General features: G+C 39.3%; 2 protein-coding genes and 1 long non-coding RNA gene across 3 annotated transcripts in view; all 3 read left to right on the plus strand.

The window, feature by feature from the left end:
* The window catches only part of LOC119797107 (nuclear factor 7, brain-like), a 33,091-nt gene continuing 13,802 nt past the window's right edge, over window positions 1-19,289 (plus strand). The window contains exons 1-2 of the mRNA XM_038306061.1: window positions 1-1,353; window positions 12,526-12,603. Coding sequence (XP_038161989.1) covers window positions 16-1,353; window positions 12,526-12,573 — 1,386 coding nt within the window. The 5' untranslated portion in view covers window positions 1-15 and the 3' untranslated portion in view covers window positions 12,574-12,603. The remainder of the gene's footprint in view (window positions 1,354-12,525; window positions 12,604-19,289) is intronic.
* LOC119797109 lies at window positions 9,164-9,457 on the plus strand. Its single transcript, XR_005282550.1, has 2 exons — window positions 9,164-9,302; window positions 9,374-9,457. It is a non-coding gene; the product is annotated as an uncharacterized LOC119797109 (long non-coding RNA).
* On the plus strand, window positions 10,949-12,346 carry LOC119797108 (tripartite motif-containing protein 35-like). The gene is made up of 2 exons (XM_038306062.1): window positions 10,949-11,073; window positions 11,170-12,346. Exon 2 carries the CDS (start codon window positions 11,187-11,189, stop codon window positions 12,330-12,332), a length of 1,146 nt encoding a protein of 381 aa, XP_038161990.1. The 5' UTR covers window positions 10,949-11,073; window positions 11,170-11,186; the 3' UTR covers window positions 12,333-12,346.

The raw sequence follows: 19,289 nt of genomic DNA on the forward strand, positions 1-19,289 counted from the left end.
TCACTCAGAGACTAAATGGCTTCCAGGTTAGAGGAGGATCTCTCCTGTCCGGTCTGTCAGGACATCTTTAAGGAACCAGTTGTTCTGTCATGTAGCCACAGCTTCTGTAAGAAGTGTCTGAAGAACTGGTGGAAAAAGAAATCAGTAAAAGAGTGTCCAGTTTGTAAGAGGAGATCTTCAAAGAGGAAGCCCCCATTAGATCTGGCTCTGAAGAACCTGTGTGAGACCTTCTTACAGCAGAGAGAGCAAAGAGCTTCAGAGGATCTCTGCAGTCTGCACTCTGAGAAACTCAGACTCTTCTGTCTGGACCATCAGCAGCCAGTGTGTCTCGTCTGCAAAGATTCAAAAATCCACAGAAGCCACAGCTTTGCTCCCATCAATGAAGCTGCAGAGGATCACAGAATGAATCTTCGTTCTTCTCTAGAACCCTTGAAGAAGAAGCTGGAGGTCAGGAAGAAAGTTCGAGAGGAGTTTGATCAGACAGCAGAACACATGAAGGTCCAGGCCCGACACACAGAGAGGCTGATTAAGGAGCAGTTTAAGAAGCTTCATCAGTTTCTAGCAGAGGAAGAGGAGGCCAGGCTGGCTGCACTGAGGGAGGAAGAGGAGCAGAAGAGAGGGATGATGAAGGAGAAGATGGAGGCTCTGAGCAGAGAGATAGCAGCTCTTTCAGACACAGTCAGAGCCACAGAGGAGGAGCTGAGAGCTGAAGACGTCTCATTCCTGCACAACTACAAGGCTGCAGTGGAAAGAGTCCAGCGCTGCCCCCTGCTGGAGGATCCACAGCTGCCCTCAGGAGCTCTGATAGACCAGGCCAAACATCTGGGCAACCTGGCCTTCAACATCTGGAGCAACATGAAGAACATGGTGTCCTACACTCCTCTCATCCTGGACCCAAACACTGCTGGTCCAGAACTCATCCTGTCTGAAGATCTGACCAGTGGGACTTTTGGAGAGGAACAGAAGCTTCCTGATAATCCAGAGAGGTTTGGGTCTTGGTGTTCTGTCCTGAGTTCTGAGGGCTTTAACTCAGGGAACCACAGCTGGGATGTTGATGTTGGAGACAGTGGAGGCTGGAGACTTGGGGCGTTAGAAGAGAGTGTTCAGAGGAAGGGAATTATACCATCTGGATTGTTAGGTATAAGGTTCTATGAAGGTAAATACTACGCATGGTCTCCACCATCTCCTTCCAAACTTCTCTCAGCTCAGAAGAAGCTCCAGAGGATCAGAGTGAATCTGGACTGGGACAGAGGAAAGCTGTCCTTCTCTGATCTGGACACTAACACACACATACACACCTTCACACACACCTTCACTGACAAGATGTTTCCATACTTCACCACTCTGGGTAAAATACAAATCTTACCCATGAAGACATGGACTAAATTTGATTTCAGAAGTGGAGGGGGGGGCAAGTATTTATAACTTACTTCAGCGTGTTTGACCATCTAATCACAGACCCGATTCAGTGGCGCATCAGATGTTTGTAAAGTGAGCTTCTCATCAGTTATAGCGGCGACAACCAATCACACAAGAGAGGAGAGTGGGCCCATTAGGAGCTTCTGGGAATTCTAAACTTCAGCTTGAGCTGTGGTTTTCCGCTTGATCCTAGTGCTCAACAAATGTCTTTGTACTTTAGTATAACAATGTTTGTTGGACAGTAAAACCTGCAGGGGACCGATCTGACTGATCATCGGGATGTTTTCAGGTCAGCTTCAGATCTGCTTCATAATCTGTCCAGATGCTACAAACTAAGACATGAAGTGGATGATGTGGAGTTTAGTTTGGTTCTGACAGCAGATCCAGGTGTGCTGATCATGAACAGGGAACAGGTGAGGTTAGTGGAGACATGAGGACCCTGGAGAGCTCTGCTGATGGAAACAAACTGAGATCCAAACATCCAGAAAAACTGAGAGGTTTTCATCTTAGTATAAAACGACTCAGCATGTTTAAAGGTTCAGTAGGAGATCTTTTCTGACACGTTTTTTACCATGTGGCTTAAAGATCTCCCCACAGCCGTGTAGGACTCCATGGCTGGAAGCTAGCCACTGTTATGCTATGTTCACACCTATGTTGACCAGATTTGGGTTTCTGAAAAGGAGGACACTTTTTTGGGGGAGGGAGGCTACTGGGGACGCTGACTGGACCGGACCAGTCATTGGAACCAAGCCATGAGCGCCGGGGCTGGTCCGGGAAACCAGGTGGCCGGGGAAGGAGTGACAGAACACGACCCGGTGGCAGTATCCTTCCCCACGGTGGCCACCGGTGTCCAGGCTACCGTCACCAGGTCAGGTTCGGTCCCTCTGTCCCAAGTCCCTGAGCTCTCTCGAAGGGAGAGGCATGGATGTGATGGATGGATCTCCTACTGTAACTTTAATTTCAGCAAATGAGACCTTTTTGCATATTGGCTTTAAAGAAAAATGTTTTTCATTCAGAAAAAAAAGAAGAGCTATTTGTAATCATCTTTAGAAATGTTTCAATTTGAAGTATTTTGATTATTAAACTATTAAAGATCACTGATTGTGTCTTTTAATTGTCAAACTTGATGCTTCATATGACCAGTAGAGGGCAGGACTGCAATGAACCATCTGGGTCTGGTATAAATCATGCCTGTGGAGAAAAAACATGAGGTTCAATTTTTAGCTCAAACTCAGGTTGTATAAAAGCAGCAGTTTCAGTGTAGATTTAAAACTAGTTTCAAAAACCTTAAAAAACAATTTTCTTCTAAAACTATCTCTAGTTGTTTTTAAACCACTTTTTCAAGATTGTCGAGAGTTTGGATATAGGCCTTTAATTTTCAGAAGTATTGTGATCAAGAGCAGATTTCTTAAAAAGGCTAAATTATTGCTTCATTTTCTTATAAATTCTAATAATAGTCTTTATTTCCAATGTTTTCAATAGAGGTGTCAAAAGTATTCATGTTTATTACTCAAGAAGAAGTATAAATCATTCTGATATTCATGTAAAAGTTTTAAAGCAGCATTTTTAAAACTACTTAAAGTATAAAACTAATGCAGGAAAAAAATTTAAGGACAGAAGCTTTAAACATTATACTGGTTACTGCGCTACCAATTGAAGGAACATTTTTCTACAATTCTGGAGGATAACTTCCTTATACTTTAGTTACTTAGTTTTATAACTAATGGTAACAGTGTCAAACTTAACTTTACATCATGTTGAAGAATGATTTATTTTGGTTTGTGGCGAATAATAAGTCGGTACAGCAACAAGTCTGTAAAGAAATGAAATGTCTGGATGAAGCAAATTATTTTTATCTCTATTTTTTTTTTATACCAACAGGCCATAATGAAAATGAGCCTAAATGACACAAAACTAACGAGTCTACTTTTACTATGTAAGGAGTAGAAATAAAAAGCTGTCTTAAAAATAATGACTCTAGTAAAGTATAGATAGTCAATATTTCTACTTTAGTAAGGTAACAAAGTATTTGTACTTTGTTTCTTTACACCTCTGGCTTTCAACATACAGTGTAAAGGATCTTTACTATTAGTATTTGGTTTTATTTTAACCAGAAATTTTAATTTTCTACTCTTTAACGCTTTCTCTCCATCATCATCCATTCATTCAATACCTCCTTGCTGGGACGGTACTTGTGCAGGTGGGAAGAGGAGAGGATGCTGACATATGGCTGCTGCACTTATCTGTTAGAAACATGTTTAATCTTTCCAGCAGAGCCGTTTGCTCAACGTTTATGGAGGACCAATCCTGCCATAATTGAAAATAAACACAGAAATAAATAAATGGTCCAAAAATAAATAACCATACAATTAATTGGCCCCCAAAAATACAATAAACAAATAAATGTAGATAGAAATTAAATTATACAATGAGACATAAATGTATATATCTCTTTTAATTAGCTTCTTTCTTTTGTCGCCTTTGTAATAATTACCTTATTTATTTATTGTCCGTTATAATCTTCAAATGTATTTATTACTTATTTCTTTAAGTATTTATTTATGTGCATGTTATAATATTTTTGTCTGTTTATTCTTTCTTTGATTTTTTTTACCCTATTTATTTCTTCAGTGCCATTTATTTCTGCCTGTGGTTTTTACATTTCTGTCTGCATTTCTGCCTCATTATGCAAATGAGGAGGGGCGTGTCCAACCCAGTCTCATGGGAAAATGTACCCCCACTACGTTGGTCCACACTGCAAAACGTAGTGGAGGTACATTAATGGCCATTTTTTTGTGGTACTGTTACGTTTCTTCTGCCTATACGTTTTCTATTGTTTTACGTCCTAGTCACGTGACTTTCAAGATTCCAGCTGGGAGAAGAAAAAAATATATATAGATGGCCGACATTCGCTCATTTTTTTGTGGAAAGATTAATAACTTGAGTTTGTTTTTGCATTAAAATGAGTTTTGATTACATTTCTAGTGAGAAATGTATAGTTTGTTGCCAGAATATTTACTCAGGGAATGTACATATTCACTTGCTTGTTCGTTTCTTGCAAAGATTTTTCAAGATAATGTGAAACTGTAACATTTTGGTATAAACATGGCTGAGATTTCTCTAACTTTTAGTGGGAAAATCAATAATTTCAATAAGTTTCTGCATTTAAATGGGTTTTGATTACATTTATAGCGAGAAGTGTAGGGTTTATTTACATAATATTTACTTAGTGAACATACATAATCACCCGCTTGCTAGTTTTTGCTACGTTTTTCGGATCTCGTCAGGATTATGTGAAATTGCAACGTTTTGGCTGCTACCCATCGTCTAGCATTTAGCTGCCGCCCCGATTCAACATTGAATTCTTTGTGATTTAACTCCATCAGACGGATCAAACCCTCGCCACTGCGTGCGTTGCGTCTGAGGTTGATTTTCAGATCAATGCATTACATCGTGGCATACGGGAGAAACTAATTAAACTAGTTAAAAAAAGGATCATGGGTTAAGATCGGATGTGTTTTATTTGGAAATCTACCGGATCCTTTGTGCAATTAACTTCCTGTTTGGTGCGATCTCATTGATGGATTTTGACCAGATTTTGACCAAAGAGGAACTAAAAAAAAACAAAAAACAATTTAAATACACAACCAGCATATCTGGAATCAATGACAGAGAGCGACTGGGACCAGAAGTTTATTAATTTCTCCCCACTGATTTCCATTCAAAATATTTTCGCTCCCACCGGGCTCTAGTGAAGGGGCGGGCATACCGCCACCTACTGTTCATGAGTGTGTAGCAACATTGTTTTACATCTATTAAATTCTATTTTTTAATTTTGTATTCTGAAGATAAATAAATAATGCTTTCCTTAATCTATAAATATCTTTTATATTTCCTTTATTTCCCAATAATCCTTTAAGACTCCATTCTTGGCCTGTCCTCTTCAATTTCTTCCTTTCAGGTCAAGATGTTTTAAAGTTCATCAATACGTGTTCTATATTTTCTATCTCTCCACGTCCTTCACATTTATCATTATTTTTCCTCCCTATTAAGTATAAATTGTCATTTAAATAAGTATGACCTACTCTTAATCTGATCATTATTATTTCTTCCCTTCGGTTTCTCTCATTATTATTTCTATTTAATACTGACTTTTGTACTTTATATAACCTTCTTCATTTTTATCTTCATTCCACCTTTTTTGCCATTTTTCAATGTCTTTCCTCTTAATAAATGATTTTCCTTCCCCTTTCCCTAAAGGAATTGTAATTGTTATTGCCTCCTCTAATTGCTAATTGGTCTACTACTACTACATTTTCCCACTTTGACCTTTTAAGGTTAGCATATTGACCAAAAGCTGACACCAAAAATAAAGCAATCGATTATGTACAACAATATGCTACATTTAATGAAGACTAATACAGATTTTACTCCCTTATAAGAGTTTAGTTTTAGGTTTTATAGGGGAGAGTTTGTATCGGCAGTCATCTGGGAATCTTTTATGTATTTACTAGTAAAGAATATGCTGATGAAGGTTCTCAGTCATCCAGGTCAAAGTCATTCCGTAAAATTTTTTTTTGATATTTTTTCCGGTAGATTTCCAAATAAATGGGACGGTAGATTTCCAAATAAATGTTTTTGATATTTTTTGAATTTTTACGGAATACTGGTAAAGAACAACCTCTCAACCCATTTAATGTAAATGTTGCGTCGAACCAGAAAGTTATTTGAAGAGCATAGATGCATAAATATGTCCATAGCTTTAACAAGGGCCTCATGAAGGTCTGTTCTGTTATTCTCTTTTGGAGAATATAGACATTGTGGGCATTCATTTCCCTGATAAGCTGGTGAAGATTCTTAGACATCCAGGTCATAATCATTCCAAAAAAAAACAAAAAAACTTTGGACTTTGTTTTTCAAGTTTGAAGACTTCCCATTCAGGACGTTTTTCAATTCAAAATTACAGTAGCCCAACAAATCCTTGTTTTGGCTAAGAAATATGCAAATTGAACCTGATGCCTGATCCCAATAGCTTGAATCTGAACCGAATTTGATCCCTATTACTTTTTGGCCACATGCACATTATTGTGCTGCCTGGTCAACCCTATGAAAATGTTCTGGAACTGCCACTGAACTGACACCCAATGCATGGAGGGTAACCCAAAAAGGGCCATTGTTAGAGAAACTGGGTGCCTACAAAGTGCTGTTTTCAAGCTAATTAATGGAAAGTTAGGTGGAATGAAAAGTAGACAAATAACAATTACAATTTCTTTAGGGAAAGGGGAAGGAAAATCATTTATTAAGAGGAAAGAAATTGAAAAATGGCACACAAAAAAAAGGTGGAATGAAGATAAAAATGAAGAAGGTTATATAAAGTACAAAAGTCAGTATTAAATAGAAATATTAATGAGAGAAACCGAAGGGAAGAAATAATAATGATCAGATTAAGAGTAGGTCATACTTATTTAAATGACAATTTATACTTAATAGGGAGGAAAAATAATGATAAATGTGAAGGATGTGGAGAGATAGAAAATATAGAACACGTATTGATGAACTTTAAAACATCTTGACCTGAAAGGAAGAAATTGAAAAGAGGACAGGCCAAGAATGGAGTCTTAAAGGATTATTGGGAAATAAAGGAAATATAAAAGATATTTATAGATTAAGGAAAGCATTATTTATTTATCTTCAGAATACAAAATTAAAAAATAGAATTTAATAGATGTAAAACAATGTTGCTACACACTCATGAACAGTAGGTGGCGGTATGCCCGCCCCTTCCCTAGAGCCCGGTGGGATCGAAAACATTTTGAATGGAAATCAGAGGGGAGAAATTAATAAACTTCTGGTCCCAGTCGCTCTCTGTCACTGATTCCAGATATGCTGGTTGTGTATTTAAATTGTTTTTTGTTTTTTGTTTTTTGTTCCTCTTTGGTCAAAATCTGGTCAAAATCCATCAATGAGATCGCACCAAACAGGAAGTTAATTGCACAAAGGATCCGGTAGATTTCCAAATAAAACACATCCGATCTTAACCCATGATCCTTTTTTTAACCAGTTTAATTAGTTTCTCCCGTATGCCACGACGTAATGCATTGATCTGAAAATCAACCTCAGACGCAACGCCGCAGTGGCGAGGGTTTGATCCGTCAGATGGAGTTAAATCACAAAGAATTCAATGTGGAATCGGGGCGGCAGCTAAATGCTAGGCGATGGGTAGCAGCCAAAACGTTGCAATTTCACATAATCCTGACGAGATCCGAAAAACCGTAGCAAAAACTAGCAAGCGGGTGATTATGTATGTTCACTAAGTAAATATTATGTAAATAAACCCTACACTTCTCGCTATAAATGTAATCAAAACCCATTTAAATTCAGAAACTTATTGAAATTATTGATTTTCCCACTAAAAGTTAGAGAAATCTCAGCCATGTTTATACCAAAATGTTACAGTTTCACATTATCTTGAAAAATCTTTGCAAGAAACGAACAAGCAAGTGAATATGTACATTCCCTGAGTAAATATTCTGGCAACAAACTATACATTTCTCACTAGAAAGGTAATCAAAACTCATTTTAATGCAAAAACAAACTCAAGTTATTAATCTTTCCACAAAAAAATGAGCGAATGTCGGCCATCTATATATATTTTTTTCTTCTCCCAGCTGGAATCTTGAAAGTCACGTGACTAGGACGTAAAACAATAGAAAACGTATAGGCAGAAGAAACGTAACAGTACCACAAAAAAATGGCCATTAATGTACCTCCACTACGTTTTGCAGTGTGGACCAACGTAGTGGGGGTACATTTTCCCATGAGACTGGGTTGGCGTGTCTTAGAGGGTCACCATCTGCCCAGTGGTTGGTTAGCAGCCACTGGCCACAGTCACAAAGACGGGTATTCAAATGTCAAAAATTTGGCTATACAGCAGCAATATACAAAGGAAAACAGCGATGTGGAAGGTGTGCTGGAGTCAGTATTCTAAAGAGAGCTGCATGTTAAAGGCATCTATCTGGTCTGTTAGTCACTTAATCAATTCAGAACAAAAATTTTTGGATCATTGTTGTTTTTAAGCCCAACATAACCTAAACTGCCAAAAAATAAATGAATTCTAAAATCTATACCTTAATCTTTTAGTTCTCTAGTTAAAAATGATTTGTTATACTCTGACACTTTCCCAGTACTGAGTTCACTACAGATTAAAGGTATTAGATCCATGATATTAGATGTAAAAATAACATATGTGTTGGGATCTGGAGAATCACCACCTGTCTCCAGCAGGGTGCGCTGTGGGTCTCCTGGGCTGGAGCCCTCCAGCACACCTGAAGCTCATCAGCCCATCAGGAGACCTTCCTATATAAGCAGCAGCCAGACCTTTCTTCAACGCCGCAGTGTTGACCAAGTTTGGTTAGCAAACCTGAGCCTCTGTCATTTTAGAGAATCTTAGTTGGCTCTAGAGAGAAACTAGATTCTAACCTGCCTTTGTCTTCTTTGCTCACAGGAAACCCAGAAGCTCTGGATGAGCTTTGACTGGAAACCTGCCTGCTGGCCCAAGAAAGCCAAACCAGAAGATATCAGTCTGGATTCCTCCTACAGCTCTCAAGGAAGAGCTAGGAAACCAAGTCAAGGTCAGAAACCCAGAAGCTCTGGATGAGCTTTGCCTGGAAACCTGCCTGCTGGCCCAAGGAAGCCAAACCAGAAGATATCAGTCTGGATTCCTCCTACAGCTCTCAAGGAAGAGCTAGTAAAACCAAGTCAAGGTCAGAAACTCACGAGTCAGAAGCTAGACGCTGCTGCTGCTGAGCTCCCTGCTGAATCCATAGTCTCTGGACCCAACCGGTTCCCCCCCCTCTCAAAGGATCTGCCAGAACCTCTCCAAGGTACATTCTAAATTAACACACTTGACAAGCCATCTAAACTGCTTGGCTAATCAAACTATCCATCTCTGCAGATATCAGTGATTCCAGTCCCGGACCTGTACCAGAACTAGTTCATATTTCTCTGTGTGTGCCTTTAATAAACTGTTGAACTTTTACCCCTGACTCCGTGGTGTGTTCTGCATATGGGTTTATCAGAAAGCCATCATGACAATATGGAGGAGATTCCTCTTAAAGGCATATTTTCTAAATTCGATTAGAAGACACTATATTTTAAACAAATTAATAACAGCTCAGATTTCTAAAGAAGAACTAAATATATAACTTAACATCTGCCTCTAAAAGTGAAAGAGATGCAATTCAAAATAATGAATGAAATATATCCAACTAAAGAATTTTTGTCATAAAAATTTTAATTAGATATAGAACATTGTATATTTGGTATGAGAAACATTGAAAGTTTGAAACATTTATCCTTTTTTTTTATTTAATTTTTAAATAATTGTGAACAGATTTCCAAAGCTGGTTAGACCTAAAGAACATTGTTCTGTCTCCACTATCTGACACTATTATATTATTTGGTTTAGAAAGTGAAAACTGTTCTCTGGAATATTTAGGAAACATTCTTATATTGATGGGAACATTTTTCATTCACAGATTTAGGTTTCTTTAAACAAAGCCCACCTTTGGTCATTGGAAGAATGATTTAGATTTATATTCTAAGTCTGTGAAACTGGTTAAATCTAAACATGCAGTAAATGATCATCTCTGTTGGAACGTTTTCATTTAATGTAATGTTGTCCTATTTTAGTTCTGTTTTGTTACTTGTTTTTATTTTATGTTTGTCACATCTCAGTTGCTACAAATTTGTGTTGTCATTGTAACATTAGCTTTTAGTATCTTATACTATTTTATTATTGTAGAGTTTTTTATATTTCTTTATTGCTGCCTAATGTCTGTTCTATTTTAATGTAATTGCTCCTATATTTGACAGATCAATGAATTATTACCCAGAATGAGATTAAAACATTTGATTCTGTTATATTTAGCAAGAAGTGATAAAAAGTTAATGAAACAAAAAGCATCACATTAGAGCCACATTTAGCTCCAAAGACTGAGTTGTTGTTGCAGCAGGTCTGGAGGAAGAGGAGAACTTTGTGGAGGTCAGCTGATTATTCCTGAACGAACATCTGGGAGAGAAATTTCAGTCAGAGCTGAACGACTGCAGCACTGAGGACAGATTGTTGGAGACTTTATTACAGGTTATGTTTTGTTCTGAACATTTGATTCTGTTATATTTAGCAAGAAGTGATAAAAAGAAGTTAATGAAAAAAAAAGCATCACATTTAAGGATCCAGTTGTTCTGTCTTGTAACCACAGCTTCTGTAAGGAGTGTCTGAAGAACTGGTGGAGAGAGAAACCAGGAAAAGAGTGTCCAGTTTGCAAGAGGAGATCTTCCAGGGATGAACAACCATTAAGTCTGGCTCTGAAGAACCTGTATGAGACCTTCTTACAGTAGAGAGAGCAGAGAGCTTCAGAGGATCTCTGCAGTCTGCACTCTGAGAAACTCAGACTCTTCTGTCTGGACCATCAGCAGCCAGTGTGTAGCAGGAAGCAATTTGTGATTGTTGCTTCCTGCAGAGAGACTCACAGACGATCAGATTCACCTTCAAACCAAACTAGCAGCTTCCTCTGAGTGAGTCCAGCTGCAGGAGAGAAAAGTGGAAACCTCCAACACTGCTGCTTCAAGCTGCTCACACTCCACACACTGAAGGTGAGTTGGACCAAGAACACCACTCAGAGTCACTTTGAGGGAAGTTAGTAGAGGAGGGAGGGGAGCCATGACTGACTGGACCTTCTGTGTTTTCAGCTTCACTCAGAGACTAAATGGCTTCCAGAGCAGAGGAGGATCTCTGCTGTCCGGTCTGTCAGGACGTCTTTAAGGATCCAGTTGTTCTGTCATGTATCCACAGCTTCTGTAAGGAGTGTCTGAAGAACTGGTGGAGAGAGAAACCAGTAAAAGAGTGTCCAGTTTGTAAGAGGAGATCTTCAAAGGATGAACCACCATTAAATCTGGTTCTGAAGAACCTGTGTGAGACCTTCTTACAGCAGAGAGAGCAGAGAGCTTCAGAGGATCTCTGCAGTCTGCACTCTGAGAAACTCAGACTCTTCTGTCTGGACCATCAGCAGCCAGTGTGTCTCGTCTGCAAAGATTCAGAAAAACACACCGAGCACAGATTCAGACCCATCGATGAAGCTGCTCAGCAACACAAGAAGAAACTTCAGGAAACTCTGGAACCTTTGAAGAAGAAGCTGGAGCTCTGGAAGAAAGTTCAAGAGGAGTTTGATCAGACAGCAGAACACATGAAGGTCCAGGCCCGACACACAGAGAGGCTGATTAAGGAGCAGTTTAAGAAGCTTCATCAGTTTCTAGCAGAGGAAGAGGAGGCCAGGCTGGATGCACTGAGGGAGGAAGAGGAGCAGAAGAGAGGGATGATGAAGGAGAAGAAGGAGGCTCTGAGCAGAGAGATAGCAGCTCTTTCAGACACAGTCAGAGCCACAGAGGAGGAGCTGAGAGCTGAAGACGTCTCATTCCTGCACAACTACAAGGCTGCAGTGGAAAGAGTCCAGCGCTGCCCCCTGCTGGAGGATCCACAGCTGCCCTCAGGAGCTCTGATAGACCAGGCCAAACATCTGGGCAACCTGGCCTTCAACATCTGGAGCAACATGAAGAACATGGTGTCCTACACTCCTCTCATCCTGGACCCAAACACTGCTGGTTCAGAACTCATCCTGTCTGAAGATCTGACCAGTGGGACTGTAGGAGAGAAACAGAAGCTTCCTGATAATCCAGAGAGGTTTGGAACTCTGTCCTGGTCTGTCCTGAGTTTTGAGGGCTTTAACTCAGGGAACCACAGCTGGGATGTTGATGTTGAAGACAGTAAAGTCTGGGAGCTTGGTGTGTCAGAAGAGTCTGTCCAGAGGAAGGGAATCTTAGTCTGGATTTTTGATTATATGGTTCGTAGAAGGTAAATACTATGCACGGTGTCCACCATCTCCTTCCAAACATCTCTCAGTTCAGAGGAAGCTCTAGAGGATCAGAGTGAATCTGGACTGGGACAGAGGAAAGCTGTCCTTCTCTTATCTGGACACTAACACACACACACACACCTTCACACACACCTTCACTGACAAGATGTTTCCATACTTCAACACTGTGGGTGAAGTAAAAATCTTACCCATGAAGATCTCAGTGAGCAAACAGCAGCTCTGATGTTCTCAGCATGAAGAACACAAAGTCCAAATGAAACTTTATTGATCTGACATTCACGGACCTTCACATACACACTCACACCTAAGGAGAATTTAGAGAAGCCAATTACCTTAATAGTCATGTTTTTGGAAACTGGAGATGATCTGATCTGATCTGACTGATCATCTGGTTGTTTTCAGGTCAGTTTCAGATCTGCTTCATAATCTGTCCAGATGCTACAAACTAAGACATGAAGTGGATGATGTGGAGTTTAGTTTGGTTCTGACAGCAGATCCAGGTGTGCTGATCATGAACAGGGAACAGGTGAGGTTAGTGGAGACATCAGGACCCTGGAGAGCTCTGCTGATGGAAACAAACTGAGATCCAAACATCCAGAAAAAACCGAGAGGTTTCCATCTTAGTATAAAACGACTTCGACCTTTGATGCTTCATATTTACTTTTGTCAAACATTTTCTGATCCTTTAACTTGTTCTGTTTATATCAAGCATGACTTTTTGTGGAGATGGATGTGTTCATAATCATCTTTAGTCTGAAAGAGCTATTTATAATCATCCTTAGAAATGTTTTGATTTGAAGTATTTTGATTATTAAACTATTAAAGATCACTGATTGTGTCTTTTAATTGTCAAACTTGATGCTTCATATGACCAGTAGAGGGCAGGACTGCAATGAACCATCTGGGTCTGGTATTAATCATGTCTGTGGAGAAAAAACATGCGGTTCTATTTTTAGCTCAAACTCAGGTGGTATAAAAACTCTAAAAGCAGCAGTTTCAGTGTAAAGATTTAAAACTAGTTTGAAAAACATTAAAAAACAATTTTTTTCTAAAAATACCTCTAGTTGTTTTTAAACCACTTTTTCAAGATTGTTGAGAGTTTGGATATAAGCCTTTAATTTTCAGAAGTATTGTGATCAAGAGCAGATTTCTTAACACTAGAAATACCAGGATTTTTCCGCCTACCTAGAACTTCCAGGGAGGGGTCAATTGTCCCGGCGGCTTTTCCCGGATACACTAATCACTCATTTTGTCATGGTAATGAGGCTGTTATGGGCCGTGTGTGGGGTGAGGGGTGAGGGGGTCACACCTCACAGTGGTAACAGCCAAGACAAACAGGGACAGTGTGTTACAGTACAGTTTTTCTCCCTTGGTTTGGCTCATTTCTTGAAATTGAGATGTCATTCTCAAAACATGGACAAATCCCAAAACTAATTTGCAGTTCCTCACAACAGAATGGCATTTATCATAACTTTCATCAAATTTCAAATGCTTTTGTATATGTCTCAATCATTTAGTACATCCTTGCAAATGGTTATGTACAAGTAAGAGTAATAAAGATAATTGTGCAAAGAACATTCTATGAGTTGCAAAAAAATGTGCAAAAAAACATACTAGGTCAGTTGAGGCAGACAAGATTAACATGACCAGGAAAGAGTGTTGACAGATACATTTATGATATAATATAGAGATATAGAAGTAAAAGAAATGAGACATAATTCAAGTCAGTATTTCCATAGTGTAATCAATAGTTCCATAGTGCAGTGATTGAAAGCTCAAGCCATTGTCTGAATTTTTCCAGAGTCCCTCTTGTCCCTCTTTTCAGTCTCTGACACTGTTGAATTGTTCATAAAATGTAATATTGTCAAAAGTGATTGGAATCTGTTGTGGGGCATCACATCAGCAACTGGGGAGTTCTGCGTATCTGTCTCCCAATACATACGGGTTCCAGCCATTTGGACCAAGCCCAACCTCAGGTACATGCCCAACATTTTCTGTATTTCCTTGATTGTGGCGTTCACAGATCTTCCATTACTTTGAACGCTGTACTCATTTGTATGGGTTGCCAGAGCTTGAATCATGTCTTCTGAGACAAACTTTTCAAAGTACTGCAGCGGTGTGTGGAGGACAGTTGCATCATCTGTGAGAGCTGGAGCAGAAAAATCAGTATTGGGACTGATGAAATCCTTTTTTTGCCAGCGATATCTGTCACGGGGCTTGATGTGTTAATTTGATTGGGGCTCAATGTCCAATGTCCTGGCTGTGCAGTCAGTGGGTTCCTGGTTTTCTTTGTCCACACAGGCATCGTTATCTGAGTCCTCATCACTCACGACAGTGTCGTCAAACTCTATGTCCACATCACTCCCTCCATTTTGGACGTGTGAATCTCCACTAACAATTCAACATGCGAAGCAAACTGAGCATGTGCATTGGTTCATGGGCATACCTGAACTAATGGCATTTATTTCCATCACCATCATGAGGGGAATCTTCAAGGTGCCATCACTGCCTGACTGTTGGTCGAAAAACCTGGGAAGCCCACACATCATCGAAACCATGTCAAGAGGCCGTTTCCAAAACATCATGCATCACCTGCGTTTTGATGACAGAGACACCCGCAGCGAGCGAGTACAGACTGATAGGTTTGCTTCAATTTCAAACATATAGGGATTGTTTGTCACCAACTGCATCACATCCTACATTCCTGGTCAACACATCACTATTGACGAACAACTTTTCCCGTGCAAGACTCGCTGCTGTTTCCTACAGTACATTGCAACTAAACCAGACAAGTTTGGTATCAAGTTTTGGGTGGCGTGTGACTTGAAAACCAAATACGTCTGCAACATCCTCCCATATCTTGGCAAGGACCCCACTCGGCCTCGTGGGGAGAGAGTGTCTGAGAGTGTAGTCATGAGGCTGATGGAACCATTCTTGGACAAGGGCAGAAATGTTACCACAGACAATTTCTTTACATCACTGTCACTTGCAAAACGCCTATTCAGCCGGAACACAACCATCCTTGGCACAGTCAACAGGATTCGCCAAGAAATCCCACCGTCAACTCGACAGATGCACCGCAATGAATTTACCACCCAGGTATTTTCATCCACTGGTGCCACACTGACTGTGTATGCGCCCAAGCGGAAGAAGACTGTGTATGTTCTCAGCAGCATGCACAGCACGATTGAGACAGTGAAAACCATCAAAAAGAAGCCAAACACCATCACACTCTACAACACAACAAAGTGCGGCGTCGATATCATGGACCAGATGAGGCGGGAATACACTGTCCCCGCAGCAACAAGGCGCTGGCCAGTAGCAGTGTTCTACAACATGATAGACATTGCAGCACTGAATGCCCACGTGAGAGCAGAGAGAGCAGAGAGCTTCAGAGGATCTCTGCAGTCTGCACTCTGAGAAACTCAGACTCTTCTGTCTGGACCATCAGCATCCAGTGTGTCTCGTCTGCAGAGATTCAGAAAAACACACCGAGCACAGATTCAGACCCATCGATGAAGCTGCTCAGCAACACAAGAAGAAACTTCAGGAAACTCTGGAACCTTTGAAGAAGAAGCTGGAGGTCAGGAAGAAAGTTCAAGAGAAGTTTGATCAGACAGCAGAACATATGAAGGTCCAGGCCCGACACACAGAGAGGCTGATTAAGGAGCAGTTTAAGAAGCTTCATCAGTTTCTAGCAGAGGAAGAGGAGGCCAGGCTGGCTGCACTGAGGGAGGAAGAGGAGCAGAAGAGAGGGATGATGAAGGAGAAGATGGAGGCTCTGAGCAGAGAGATAGCAGTTCTTTCAGACACAGTCAGAGCCACAGAGGAGTGGAAAGAGTCCAGCGCTGCCCCCTGCTGGAGGATGCACAGCTGCCCTCAAGAGCTCTGATAGACCAGGCCAAACATCTGGGCAACCTGGCCTTCAACATCTGGAGCAACATGAAGAACAACACTCCTCTCATCCTGGACCCAAACACTGCTGGTTCAGAACTCATCCTGTCTGAAGATCTGACCAGCGGGACTAAAGGAGAGAAACAGAAGCTTCCTTATAATCCAGAGAGGATTTTGTTTTTGTCTTCTGTTGAGAGTTCTGAGGGCTTTAACTCAGGGAACCACAGCTGGGATGTTGACGTTGGAGAAAGTGAAGGCTGGTTGCTTGGTGTGTTAGAAGAGTCTGTTCATAGGAAGGGAGACATAGAGTCTGGATGGTTGGTAATATGGTTCCATGAAGGTGAATACTATACACGGTCTCCATTATCTGTTTCCAAACTTCTCTCAGTTCAGAAGAAGCTCAAGAGGATCAGAGTGAATCTGGACTGGGACAGAGGAAAGCTGTCCTTCTCTGATCTGGACACTAACACACACATACACACCTTCAAACGCACCTTCACTGACAAGATGTCTCCATACTTCGACACTCGGGATAAAATACAAATCTTACCCATGAAGATCTCAGTGAGCAAACAGCAGCTCTGATGTTCTCAGCATGAAGAACACAAAGTCTAAATGAAACCTTATTGATCTGATTGAAACTCAGTGTTTGAAACAGGAAACTGGAGATGATCTGATCTGATCTGACTGATCATCTGGTTGTTTTCAGGTCAGTTTCAGATCTGCTTCATAATCTGTCCAGATGCTACAAACTAAGACATGAAGTGGATGATGTGGAGTTTAGTTTGGTTCTGACAGCAGATCCAGGTGTGCTGATCATGAACAGGGAACAGGTGAGGTTAGTGGAGACATCAGGACCCTGGAGAGCTCTGCTGATGGAAACAAACTGAGATCCAAACATCCAGAAAAACTGAGAGGTTTTCATCTTAGTATAAAATGACTCAGTGTGTTTAATTTCAACAAATGAGACCTTTTTGCATATTGACTTTAATGTAAAATGTTTTTCATTCATGACCTTTGATGCTTCATATTTACTTTTGTCAAACATTTTCTGATCCTTTAACTTGTTCTGTTTATATCAAACATGACTTTTTGTGGAGATGGATGTGTTCATAATCACCTTTAGTCTGAGAAGAGCTATTTGTAATCATCTTTAGAAATGTTTTGATTTGAAGTATTTTGATTATTAAACTATTAAAGATCACTGATTGTGTCTTTTAATTGTCCAACTTTATGCTTTATATGACCAGTAGAGGGCAGGACTGCAATGAACCATCTGGGTCTGGTATAAATCATGCCTGTGGAGAAAAAACGTCAAAGTCAATTTTTAGCTGAAACTCAGGTTGTATAAAAACTCTAAAAGCAGCAGTTTCAGTGTAAAGATTTAAAACGAGTTTGAAAAACCTCAAACACAATTTTCTTCTAAAAATACCTCCTTTTTTCAAACCACTTTTTCAAGATTTTTAAGAGTTTGGATAATGGCCTTTAATTTTCAGAAGTATTGTGATCAAGAGCAGATTTCTTAAAAAGGCTAAATTACTGCTTCATTTTCTTATAAATTCTAATAATAATCTTTATTTCCGATGTTTTCAACAGAGATGTCAAAAGTATTCATGTTTATTACACAAGTAGAAGTATAATTCATTTTGATATTCATGTAAAAGTTTTAAAGTAGCATTTTAAAAACTACTTAAAGTATAAAACTAATGCAGGAAAAAATGTTAAGGACAGAAGCTTTAAACCTTATACTGATTACTGCGCTACCAATTAAAGGAACATTTTTCTACAATTCTGGAAGATAACTTCCTAATGCTTTAGTTTCTTAGTTTTATAACTAATGGTAACAGTGTCAAATTTAACTTTCATTTTCTACTCTTTAATGCTTTCTCTCCATCATCATCGATTCATTAAATACCTCCTCGCTGGGCGGTACTTGTGCAGGTGGGAAGAGGAGAGGATGCTGACATATGGCTTCTGCACTTATCTGTTAGAAACATGTTTAATCTTTCCAGCAGAGCCGTTTGCTCAACGTTTATGGAGGACCAATCCTGCCATAATTAAAAATAAATACAGAAATAAATAAATGGTCCAAAAATAAAGAACCATACAATTAATTTGCCCCCAAAAATACAATAAACAAATAAATTTAGATAGAAATTAAATTATACAGTGAGACATAAATGTATATATCTCTTTTAATTAGCCCCTTTTTTTTGTTGCCTTTGTAATAATTACCTTATTTATTTATTGTCCATTTTAATCTTCAAATTTATTTATTACTTATTTCTTTAAGTATTTATTTATGTGCATGCCATAATATTTTTGTCTGTTTATTATTTCTTTGTATTTTTTTTACCCTATTTATTTCTTCAATGCTATTTATTTCTGCCTGTGGTTTTTACATTTCTGTCTGCATTTCTGCCTCATTATGCAAATGAGGGGGCGTGTCTTAGAGGGTCACCTTCTGCCCATTGGTTGGTTAGCAGCCACTGGCCACAGTCACAAAGATAGCCATTCAAATGCCGAAAATTTGGCTATATAGCAACAGTATGCAAAGGAAAACAGCAATGTGGAAGGTGTGCTGGAGTCAGTATTCGAAAGAGAGCTGCATGTTAAAGGCATCTATCTGGTCTGTTAGTCACTTAATCAATTCAGAACGAAAATTTTGGGATCATTGTGGTTTTTAAGCCCAACATAACCTAAACTGCCAAAAAATAAATGAATTCTAAAATCTATACCTTAATCTTTTAGTTCTCTAGTTAAAAATGATTTGTTATACTCTGACACTTTCCCAGTACTGAGTTCACTACAGATTAAAGGTATTAGATCTATGATATTAGATGTAAAAATAACATGTTGAGGAGTTTCCTCTTAAAAGAATATTTTCTAAATTAAAATAGAAGACACTACATTTTAAACAAATTAATAACAGATCAGATTTCTAAAGAAGAACTAAATATATAACTAACCATCTGCCTCTAAAAGTGAAAGAGACGCAATTAAAAAATAATGAATGAAATATATCCAACTAAAGAATTTTTGTCA

This window comes from Cyprinodon tularosa, unplaced genomic scaffold (assembly GCF_016077235.1).
Source record: "Cyprinodon tularosa strain WSP-4 unplaced genomic scaffold, ASM1607723v1 ctg570, whole genome shotgun sequence".
Classification (NCBI taxonomy): domain Eukaryota; kingdom Metazoa; phylum Chordata; class Actinopteri; order Cyprinodontiformes; family Cyprinodontidae; genus Cyprinodon; species Cyprinodon tularosa.

What these genes read in the sequence shown, in the direction of transcription:
- LOC119797108 (XM_038306062.1), top strand. Translation starts at nt 11,187, where the DNA reads ATGGCTTCCAGAGCAGAGGAGGATCTCTGCTGTCCGGTCTGTCAGGAC.